Here is an 11,623-nt window from a genome sequence, read left to right on the forward strand (position 1 = left end):
CAATATCTAACATATTTCTTATTCACAAGTCAAAGCCAAATAAAGTTAGGGTTTCTGTTAGGAGAAATAGATGCGACACTTAATCATAGAATTATGTGTAGTACCCTAATATTTGATGACTTCAAAGATACACTCGTGTATGACAACCTAGCCAAATTTTAGAAATGAATGACAAGTTAAAAAAATCTAACGAGCTTGGTTATCATTTCCTAAGTGCAAATGCATACGGGCAACTAGTACGCATTATGTAATCATGCCACATGCCGTGACTTTTAAATCTTATCAGGCCACACAAGCACCTAAATATATTACAAAATTTTCACCATGCACTTTTCATATAGTGAAATAAAGGTGGAAATGAGCGTGAGACACCAAAGGATGCGATCGTGAATATAAGGCATGAGAGAGAAATAAAGTGGGCAACATTCGGTGGTGTTCTTTAAGTACATATAAGGGAGACTAATTTTTAGTTCTACTAAACTAAAAGATCTTAAATACATTTTTTTCTATGAAAAGAATCCTTAAATAGCTATTTACCAATTGTTTTAGGAAGAAGTCCATTTTACTAGCTTGTATCCAGTTTGTCTACTAATCCCCGCAACAAAATTTCAGCCCGATTTACTTTTCTAAACTACTTCAATTGATTGACTATGCCTCGAATGAAATCTCCTTCTTCCCTCCATATAATGATTGAGTTTTAAATTCAAAACTAAAATGTGGCATAGAGCATCACACTTTATGTTTGAGAAATATGTTAAAATCTCATCATGATTATTTTCATAGGTTAGGGGCATCTAGTGCTAAATTAACCTTCGATATACAAGGTTGCATGAAAATTGATGATCAAAATTTTTTAAAGTGATATCTTAATTGGGCTAGCATTTCATTTGTGACCCCACAAGGTTTGAACAACTCAACTGGTATGACGAGAAAAAGAAAAGGATGATCACATTTGGCAAAAATCATATCAATGTGTTGATATCGAAAATTTGCAGAGTTATTTATAGAAGCCGATAGGATCATAGGGAGATTTATTCCGATCAAATATGTCAAGGGTTCCGATCAAAGGTGACGTGGCACTTAGTCAAAGTTAACGCAGACTCGGTCAAGGAGCAGTTGGAGGGAGTTGGATTGGACAAAAGGATAGCGTCAGCAGAAAACCTTGCGGGAGTCCAGTTTCCTTCTATTGTAGCTTGTAAATTTGGTAGTTTTTACTTTCATTTCAAGTCAAGTTTGTAACCGGTTTTGTTTGACCTAGAGTCTTAGTATCAGGCTATAAATAGCGGATCCTATGATTTTGCAAAGGGAATCATCAATTCAACACAACAACCTTTCCGGCACTTCGCTAAAACCCTAGAAGTAGAAGTAGAAGTAGTTTCTCGCCGAATTCTTCAGCAAGTAGGACTGCATCGGATCGATCTCTGTCATGTTAGTAATTTTGTATTTATCAGATTCTCTAGATTTTAGTTACCGGCGTATTGCTGTAGTTTTGTCTGGATTAATCTATCAAGTTATTGATTTCTATCAAGTTCTCGTAAAGCTCCATCAATTGATCTCTCGCTAGTTCTTAATAGATTTGATCTCTCGCTAGTTCTTAATAGATTTCACAATTTATCTAGTGGTAATCATTAGGTTATTAGCTTTATCTAATCTTTTCTGCAGAATCTCTATAGCCGATCTCTTTGTTGATTACGGCTACCACCGCTAAGTTATCTGCAATCGTGAACTTCGTTGCAACGGTTAGATCGGTTGATCCATTTGTGCCAACACTGCCATGTCAGACTGTCTTGGTTAGATCGATCCTTGAGCGATGGTGCTGAATCAAATCCTACCAGTCCGATGTGCCCACCGGTCAATGACGGCATGATTAGGGTAGCCTAGTGGTTTACATCAGCTTCATGGCCGATCGTGGGCTCAACACTAAGAGTAAATTCCAATATAATCTAGTGTGCCGATTATTTATACTCTATTTATTACCCAACTGTTAGCGTTATCTCGGTTGAGTCCGATCCGATTAATAATGACGGTGGATCTAGTCTAATTAAACATGTGCATTTAATTACGAGGTCTTTATTTTTTAATCTGACTTCATCATGGATTTGACTTCATAGCCGATAAGCAGATCTATATATCGAATATACTTTAGCCGATGTATTTTTTGAACTATTCAGAACTCTGTCCGATACATTTCCTCTTTTTTCCTTGGTAATTGTAGGTCAAATTATCTAGCACACTTTGAACCTAATTTGCAGGATCTGCACTTGAAATAAGCAGAGTTTCCAAATCTTAGCGTATTGTACTTCGTAAAATTCACCATCCGATTTTTACGGTAACACAATGTAAATGGCCTGGGACAGTAAATCGAGAAATATCTCCTGTAGACAAGCCTAATCGATCGAACTCGAGCCTTGGCGAGCTTCTCGCCAACCGAGTTCGAGCTTGTCTGTAGGCTCGGATCGACCTCGGCTCGAGATGCTATCGAACTCGAGCTTGAGGTGGCAGGCTCGCTCGAGTCGGCTCGTTGACAGCCCTTGCTCAGGCTCAATGGCTCATCTCTGTTTCTTTCCCCCCTTTCCCTTCTCTCCCTTGGTCTTCCTTTCCTGGCGCTGGCGACGACGACTGGGTGAACGGGCGGCGCTATTTGTCACGTCTTCGCCCGGCCCTTTGCCGGCGACGAGCATCCACCAGGTATGCCCGCCCTTTCTCTTCCCTTCCCCTGTGCGAAACGGAGCACCCCAAACCCTAACAAAGCTATTTGTATTCGGATCTTACCAAGTCCTATGCTGGGTCCGCCCCTGGTTCGACTGGGTTTTCTTCAGCCATGCGTTGAAGTCCGCCCTCGAGAATGTTCTATGGTCGTTCTACCTAACTGTGCTAAGTAGTCCTGAATCACCAGTGTTATTACTTGTTAGTCACCAAGAATTTCCTATCGTTTTTAGGCAGAAAATTTGTGCCATCTTAGATGGCACAGGAGTTGCTCATCGTAGATCATGTCAAAGCTAGAATTTCCTCCTTTTGTACCTAAGACGTGCACTGAGAATTCATACAGCCAAGAAAATGAAAAGGAATAGTGAATAGATTAAACTTCAGTCTGTTTGGATCGTGTAACTTCGTTCATAGTGCTTGAAGTAGCGATAATTGTTGGCTTTGCCTGTTGTATTGATAAAGAGAGAGAAACAGGTTTTGTATGTTTATAATTTTTGCGACTAATAAGCGCTGTAGTTTGCTCCCACCATTTTATAGGTTCTTCAGCTTCTCTTTTTATTGTTGTTTGTTGGGTGAGCAGGTTGATGCTCTTGGCTCCGGAACCTGGAAAACCCTCGACTCTTCTCATTCCACACCTGCACATAAGGTTGATGATGTAGCCTTTCTTTGCCAAGCCCTGTTCTATGCTAGGGACGCCATCAAATATGGTGAAAAAAAGATGTAGTCATCTGCTGCGAAGTTTTTTATTCCAAGCCAATTAAGGACCATGCTTGATGGCTTTGTGTATCAGCATTTGGATAAAAAGTTGTAGCATCAGTCGTTTATTGATGGCATAATTGACTCCGAAAGATACTGAGGACCTCTGTGGAGTGAGTTGGCTAGTAATATCACGCTCCAACGAAATCCCACCATTTGGTCGGAAGTATGCGGTCCAGCAAATAGTCCTCTTTCACAATGTCTTTGTCTAGCTTGCTGCACTAGTGTTGGGTTTCCTGTGTGGTCAAATCATTTTTCAAGATTTCTAAGGAGCATTCAGTTGTAGTGAATGCTCTTCGTTTTGATGACAGCACTTTGATATCTCAAACAAGTGTGTCCATGATTGATGTCAATCTTAGACCCATGGACCTTAGAGAGTGCTTTCATAGTCCTGCCAATTAAGCTTGTCAGCCTGTGGTGGATAACCTCATCTGCTCCTTATTCTTTTGTGTGTGGTGTGAGTTATGTTTGCAGTAGTGAGCCGTTGGGAACTGCTGTTTTGAGGTTGGAGAAAACGTATACGACCACCATTATATTGTTTTTATTTATAACTGAACAAGATTAAAACTATAATCATCTATGTAACCATATCAATCGATTATATTCTACAGTATCTTTAAGATGGATGACAATTTACAACTTACAACATTCCTTGTGTGAATGGTCCATGTAAGTATTACATGTTAATATATAATGCTATCTTGTTAGGTTCTGTCCCCTGTGTCTCGTGTCTAAGTAATTTGCAATTTTGTACGGTTATTTTGTCTTGTATGGTTACAATTTTATTGTTCACAAGTATCTAAAACCACTTTCAGAGAATTAGTTGAAATGGCAAGCACGGCATGCTTTGTGATTGTTAGTAAGAATGACATCCCAATCTATGAGGCTGAAGTTGGATCTGCTCCAAAAGTATGGTTATTTCAATTCATTCCCTCTTCTGTTAGTTTCATATCTTTCGAGATTCCTTTCTATGATGTTGTTATTTATCTCTAGTTCACACACTACCATATGTTGGAATCTATTTTGAATCATTGTTTTTCTTAAGAGATAAAAAGTATCTACTGTGAGTGTTGTGTACGAGTTGAGAGGCGTGCCTTCATCCCATCCACTTTTCCATTTAGTTATTCTTGTCATGTTACCATGGTAATTGTAAATATTATTTGCAATATTTGCTTGCAGAAAGAAGATTTAGCTTATCAGCATCAGTTCATTTTGCATGCTGCATTGGATGTTGTTCAGGACCTTGCATGGACTACCAATGCAATGTGAGTGGCGGATGGTCTTTGTATGCCATCAGGTTACTTTTACAGTTCTTCTTTGTTTGTCTTCACCTAATATCACTCTGAGCACTTTTTCAGGTTTCTGAGGTCGGTTGATAGATTCAATGACCTTGTTGTGTCTGTTTATGTAACTGCTGGTCATATCCTTCCAGTACCATGATATTGATCTGTTTTATAGAAACCTTATCAATTAAAGAATTTTGAAAGAAAAAAAAATTAGCAACCCATGTAAGTTGCATAGAAATTATTCTATTTGAACAGTTGTGATCTAAATAAACATTATCCCTTGTTCCAAATTATTGAACTGTGGCAGAACATGGAATATTTGCCTCTCATACTTTTTTCATAATCAGTATGTGATGACCATGACTTCCGTTTCTATCTTTCCTTGATGTTTTATTTGTCCTAGTGTCCTTTTTTTTGGCTTCCTTGACAAACAGTGTGGTACATACTAGATTTATGTTGCTTCATGACTCGCGGAGTGATGATGGAATAAAAACTTTCTTTCAGGAGGTTCATGACCTTTACATCAAGGTAAAGAATCAGTTAGTTATATTCATAGTTTTTATTTTTTTTCCCTATATTTACCTCAATAGTTTTTTTCCCTATGTTTACCTCAGCTTCAATTATGTGTCCTGTCATAATTGGCAGCCTTTTCAGAAGCATTTTTTTATTAATACGCTGATTATAGAAATCACATTTTTTTCCAGCTGCATCATTTGATAAATTTATTTCCCTTGCAATTCATTATTCTTCATTTTTCATTTCTTCTTGTGCTACAATAGAGTTATCTTTTGAATGTTCCCCCGTGCAGATATTCCTCAATCCACTCTACTTGCCCGGTTCTCGCATAACGTCCTCCCATTTTGATACCAAGGTCAGGGCTCTGGCAAGGAAATACCTGTAGCATACACACTCCGGTGGAAGATCCTGTCGTGCCAGCACCTTTTTCTTTCTCCCAAGCCTAATCTTGTTAGTCAATGACTGATATATTCTGAAATTCTCTGTTCTGCTATTCCAAAACAATGCCGCTCAAGCAACTTTTTCTCTCTCCCCCATATATTTAATGTAGAGCATTGTACACAACGAATCAAGGACTGATATATCCTGAGATGCATTATACCAAAACAATGTTGCCCCCACCAGGGCTTTGTTTCTGAGATTTTTTCCTTACGAAGCATCGTACACAGCAAATCTGCAGAAATGTCTAAAGCTTCTTCAGGTTTCAGTCTAAAACCTTGTTTCGCTGGGACCTTCCCAGCCCTGCGAAGTGTGAAGAAATGAGAGGCGGTGACGCCTTGCACCCAACGTTGCGCGTGCGCCATCAATGTCAGCTGCCAGCCGAATGATTTCCGCACGGCAGGTAAGATCACCCCTAATTCAAAGCTCCATTAGTCACCTGCGCAGCTTTTACGATCTCTGCACCGACGCCGAACGCCTGCCGTTCTATGCCCTCAGTTACTACTGCAAGGATGTGGAGCCCGTTCAGGAAGTGTGCTGCACGCCTCAGCACTAGCAGCGACTGAACTGCTCTCCCGAGCCCGGCCACCGTGCCGGCCGTACTCGCCGAGCCCATCAGCCGTCGACAGGTGCGCCGTGGCGGCAGTAATGCGCTCGGCCGCGCTGTCCTTGGCACCCCGGCGAGCTTATCAGATCGGCACCGGATCCCCGGCGAGATTTCGCTGGGGATTTGAGGCGCGGCAGCACGTCACGTTCGCAGGCACGTCAGGACCCAGAGCAGCCACTAGCTAAACTAGTCCGGGGCAACCGCTCGCAAACCCGGTCACTCCCACGTCGCCACTTCACGGGCCAGTGGCCACCGCCGTTCCCGATCCGGAAGAGAAACCTGGGAGCAGCCAAAAAGTTCAGTTCAGTTCAGGCTCACCTCACCCACGAGCGTGAGAAGAAAAAAGAAGTGCAGCGAGTGGCCTCGCCTTTGCGATCAGATGCTGTGACGAGATCAGAAGCCGCAGGCACGGGCGTGGCGGGGGTCGCAGTTCAGGATTGGGGGAGGCGGATGCAAAGCGGGCCGTGGAAGATTCGGTGACGGGTGACACGAACATGGCGTCACAGAAAAAGAGGAGGGACGTCAAGCTCCGATCCAATCAGATCATCATCAGAATCCAATCGCAGCTCGGGGGGCGAAGCCGAAGCATGGCATGTTGGGGTGGTGCTTTTTTGCGCGGGTGGATCTGGACACTGTTGGCGATCGTTATCCTCCGCGATAAGTACGGGCACTACCTCGGCGACGGGAGGGAGGGCTAGATTGGCGGGTCGCGTCAGGGGATTTAGTAGCACAAATTAAAGACTCGAGAGAGAGAGATTATTGGCGGGCTAGGTTACTTTTTTAAATTTACTTCTTCTTTCTCAAAGTGGATTTCATAGAAGGCCAGGTTTGTAAGTTGCGGCGTTTGGTATCTTTTGGACAAAAGATATGATTTCCGGATGTCAATTCGTGATGTTACTCTGTACGGAGGGATATCTTTCTGCAGGAGATGCCTGAATTAAAGAAAGAAGATCCAAGGATCAGTTCCCTGTCATCCATCTATCATCTTACTTTAGCATAGGATTTGCTTCGTCTTGGGTTCAAAGCTCTCTAGAATGGTGTGTTGCTTCGGGGGAAGGGGAAAAAACGAGAGGAGGACTCTGAATTGCAACGAAATCCACATGCTCCACCAACAGAAAGGGCCCGAACCCAGTCTCCACTGACGTTGGCATGAAAGAGGCCGAACAGAAGCTCTCCGAAAGGGGCTGCTGCCGCTGGATTTTCACGGATGCTACTTGTTGCCGCCACTTGCTGACGCCAGCTGAAGCCCGAGGGCGACGCCTTCGTTTCGTCCCTCGCCGGTCGAGCGAATGATGCCGGCTTTTGACGGGCGGGCGTCAAGATAGGGCGAGCCGGCGATGGCATGCTGTCACAACAAGATCTTAGCGTTTTCAATGCCAGGATCGCCGGACAAGACCCCTCGTCGTCGAAGGGGGCCGCGGCCCGTGGAACACCATGTCTCCTCCCACCGCGCACCCTGACAGCGGCGTCGCGGGCGATCCGGTACGTCCTCCCGATCTCGGGAGTAGACCGCGGTGGGAGCTGAACTCCACGACGGCGACGGCGAGCGGCGGCTCCTTTGGGGACGGAAGCTGGAGCCTGACGGGCGGGCGGGTAAGATCGCGGGAGGAAGATTGACGCCGACGAGATCGTCCTTTTTTGACGTGCGGGCCGGGGGCGGCGACGGTGAAAAGCTTGTCCGCTGGGTAAAGAGCACCCGCCGCACGTCCAGCTCAGTAATTTTCTCGATCGGCAGCGGTTGACGGGTCTGAACGGTAGCGAGCAGCGAAACAGTGCTGGAAAGCACATGAAACCAGCCATGAATATGGCCGGGATCTGAGGAAAGATCCCGCCGGAAAGCTCGGCATTGCTGCGCGTACTCGCCTGTTCGCAGTGTTAACAGTGGTATGAGGATTCACTTTGTGAACAGAGGAACTGAAAGGGCAGGTCCTTGAGAAAAGTCAGGTGTACACTGTTTAGCAGTTATCCTCACTTTTATTTCGCCAAAGTGCTGTTAAGCAGTTGCTGAGAGGGAAGGAAAGAAAAAAGGCCTAACGAAAAGCTCCACCCTTTTTTGTGTTGAAAGTCTGCCCAACTAGACTGGTAGATTCTCGAGCACCTCACAATCCTATCTCCAGAGGAGCTTTTGCTAGAACTGGTAGCACATTGCTGATTTGTGAACGAAAAATTCAGTGGCGTAGACATGATCATGTGGAAAAACTTAGGGCCATCATTCGCCTCTTCCATTTTGTTATTCTCTAATTCTCATTTCCCGGGAAGGTTGCCACTTTTGCCACTCTGTATTAGTCTCTAGGATAGGATCTACTACGACGAAAAAAAATCCAACCCAGCGCCCGGTCAAAAGCTGCATCTATGATACTACAAAAAGTTGGCAATGATGCCCACTTCGGATCGGAGCTAGCAGTAAGTCACCAGCAGGCCCTCCTCCCGAACAGAGGTGATCCAGGATCGCGGAAGATACTCCAGGGAAAGAAAGAAAAGAGGCGGCAGCCTTTTCCCCGCCGTCGCCGTTGTTCCGGTGGCCCATTCTACAGGCGCCAGCAGCAGTCCTCCCACCCACTGCCGATGCCCGAGACGCCCTCTCTCCTTCGCGTTTCGCGCGGCGTCAAGTTGTGGCGTGGCGAGAGGCCCGGACACGGGCACAAGGCGATCCGCGCGGGGCCGAGCGATTGCGGCGGATCTCCGGACGGCGCCGTGCTCGTGCTCGTCGTGCCCGGCGGGCAGCGTTTGCCTCTCCTGTGCTTGTGGCACGCCTAGAGCAGCGGCTGGAGAAGGGAAGCGTATATGGCACGGGACGAGACCGGTCGTCGCCGCCGTTGGCTCGCTGCTGTTCAAGTCCGGCCGGCGCGCTCGACCGCGGCGTTGAAAGCCGGTTGCCGATCCGGTGAGCCCGACGTTCTAGGGTTGTATCTAGGCGTGCTAGGCCGTGGGCCTCGCGCACCACGGGGTCCAGACTCCAGAGGGCGTGTGCATGTCATCCGCGATTAGTAGGTTGGATCCGCGGTGCGGTTTCGGGGGTCTAAAGGCACACTCATGCCATCTAGATGACGAGAGACGACCACCCAACCGGGATCGACGCAAGATTCGTTCTCACTCGCAGACAGGCAGACGTGTGTTCGCATGGCTCGGCAGCGGCTGTCGTACACGGTACACTTAACGTGTCGCAAATTAAATCAAGTTTGGGCCAGCGCCTCGGTGTGATGTAGCCGTACCTGTAAACTTTAGCCCTATCATATTAAAAAAAAATTATTATTTATTTAAAAGTATTAAATAAAGTCTAATTGCAAAACTAATTTGTAAAACTCCTGAGCTAATTCACGAGACGAATTTAATGAGGTATACTAATCTATGATTAGCGGATGGTTACTGTAGTATCATTGTTGCAAATTATGGATTAATTAAGCTCATTAAATTCATCTCGCGAATTAGCACCTATCCATGCAAAAAGTTTTCTAAACAGATTTTATTTAATACTTCTAAATAGCAAGACTTTTTTGATATGATGGTGCCAAAGTATAGTCCTTCCAGACCAAACGGAACTTATTTTATAACTTACTAACTTACCTTTCATCCAACTTTTAAACTCCTCCGTTACCACAAACCGCGTGTGGTGCGAGACGAGTGCTAAGGTTTTCATGTATACACAAAGAAAGGAAGTAACCATATGTATAGCTTATCTAGTTGTAGTTGGAAGGTATAGAAGTAGGATTTGTTACCTTGACTTCAATGTTATAGGAGCCACTCCCCAGACAGTGAGCCTAGCAGCCCTAGCTCGATCCTTTCTACTTCTTCAATCATCAATCCTTAAAATATAACTTCCTCAATCATCGATCATTGTTTTTGGTGACTGTTTAATAGGTACTCAAATCTATTTCAAAATGTAGGTTGTAGTTTTGCTTAAGTCATTTAAAAAACTTCTAAAAAAAGTCATCTAAAAAAACTTTGACAAACATCTGCAACATCATATTAGTTTCTTAAACCCACTAAGAAATATGTCATGGAATATTCATATTCATGTCCTGATGTCTTTGAGTCATTTCCGAAGACAAATCTCCTCACGTCAATTCCAAATCTTCAACATATATAAATGCTCCCGGACGTATCAACAAAGTTTGTTTTTTTTTTCGAAAATGGCCACATGCGCACGAACACTTATCCTGTTTCACCGAAGGGAGTAGCATCGAGCCTAAACTTGTCAGAGAACCTAAAAATCTAAGCGGTAGATTCTAAAATCGTTTAGAGCAAACCCCTCACTTATCCAGACAGATGGCTAGTTCCACCAAAAAAAGCTGGGTTCATTTCTCCATTTTATTTCATCATGGCCAGCGTCCAGTCACAAACTCGCAGCACAGCGTGCAGATGATGAAAGAGATTGAACTATCGTCCGGTCATGCGTTGCACCCGTCCTGTGCGAGTCATGACGGGGAGACGCCGAGCAGGCTCACACATTCCACATGCCACTTACGTTACGTCCCGGCCGGCGTACAAGACAGCACACGGTTCCCCCGCCGCTCGCTGCTCTCGACGACGACGAGCGAGCATATCCTTGGGAGGGAGCGATCAGCGATCCGTAGGGGGCGGAGACGGGGCCTGGGCGCCCGGCTGCAGCCTTTTTCCATGTCCATGCTACGACCCTGCACCTCCCCGGAAAAGTGACGCCGGCGCTTTCTACCTGTTGAGCCGATGGGCACATTGCACACAGCCAGCTGCCGCGAAAGATTTGCACGGCGTGATCCGGCGCGCCCGTGGGGAAAAGGTGGGTGCGCAGAGCCGCAGATGCATGCATGGATGAGGTCTGCGGCCAGGGCAGGGATTGTGATGGTACGTGCTCCTTGTTCCACGAACGGCTAGCTTTACCCTCTCCCATAGGTTCTTCAGATCTCTGGAGATGTTCTCTGCCCGTGCAATAACAACTGTACGAAATGTAGCAATGGTCGCTCCAAAGAGAGCTGTTGTCAAACAACGGAAACATAAATCTAAAGCAGCTGCAGTTTTGTTTCATGTTTTGATGTTTCGGAGAGGTTTATTTTTGCCTTGAAGAGCTTTGTTTCAAGCATGTTTTGATGTTCTGGAGAGGCTTTGTTTTGAAGAACCCATCTCAAATTTACCTCTTCCTATAATCTTATTTACTTGGCACTGCTTGGACTAGAGTCCGGAGCAGTACTAGTACTAACACACACCACACATCCTTTCATCGAAGGACGCTGATGAAACCATGTGGGATCGGAGGGGCGTACTAGCCGGGCACCTCCCCTGAATCACTGACGCGATCCCGTCCTTGCGCGATCCCCATGGCAGCGACGCTAGCTACGAC

At 45.3% G+C, this 11,623-nt stretch overlaps 1 protein-coding gene across 4 annotated transcripts; it reads left to right on the top strand.

Moving 5' to 3' along the window:
• Positions 1-2,525: 2,525 nt before the first annotated feature.
• On the top strand, positions 2,526-5,902 carry LOC112875667 (trafficking protein particle complex subunit 2-like). 4 transcript variants are annotated; one of them, XM_025939605.1, is made up of 7 exons: positions 2,542-2,688; positions 3,287-3,352; positions 4,278-4,371; positions 4,642-4,727; positions 4,821-4,882; positions 5,191-5,276; positions 5,557-5,902. In XM_025939605.1, exons 2-7 carry the CDS (start codon positions 3,291-3,293, stop codon positions 5,647-5,649), a joined length of 483 nt encoding a protein of 160 aa, XP_025795390.1. In that variant the 5' UTR covers positions 2,542-2,688; positions 3,287-3,290; the 3' UTR covers positions 5,650-5,902. The 4 variants fall into 4 exon arrangements, with proteins under 4 accessions (XP_025795396.1, XP_025795411.1, XP_025795390.1 ...); XM_025939618.1 differs by lacking the exon at positions 3,287-3,352 and adding an exon at positions 4,074-4,131 and having other exon boundaries at positions 2,568-2,688; XM_025939626.1 differs by lacking the exon at positions 3,287-3,352 and having other exon boundaries at positions 2,540-2,688.
• Positions 5,903-11,623: the final 5,721 nt, after the last annotated feature.

Source organism: Panicum hallii, chromosome 1 (assembly GCF_002211085.1).
Source record: "Panicum hallii strain FIL2 chromosome 1, PHallii_v3.1, whole genome shotgun sequence".
Taxonomy (NCBI): domain Eukaryota; kingdom Viridiplantae; phylum Streptophyta; class Magnoliopsida; order Poales; family Poaceae; genus Panicum; species Panicum hallii.

Coding starts and splice junctions, on each gene's coding strand:
- LOC112875667 (XM_025939605.1), top strand. CDS start 3,291: ATGCTCTTGGCTCCGGAACCTGGAAAACCCTCGACTCTTCTCATTCCA. Junction 3,353..4,277: donor ATTCCACACCTGCACATAAG/GTTGATGATGTA, acceptor AACCACTTTCAG/AGAATTAGTTGAAATGGCAA. Junction 4,728..4,820: donor GCATGGACTACCAATGCAAT/GTGAGTGGCGGA, acceptor GCACTTTTTCAG/GTTTCTGAGGTCGGTTGATA.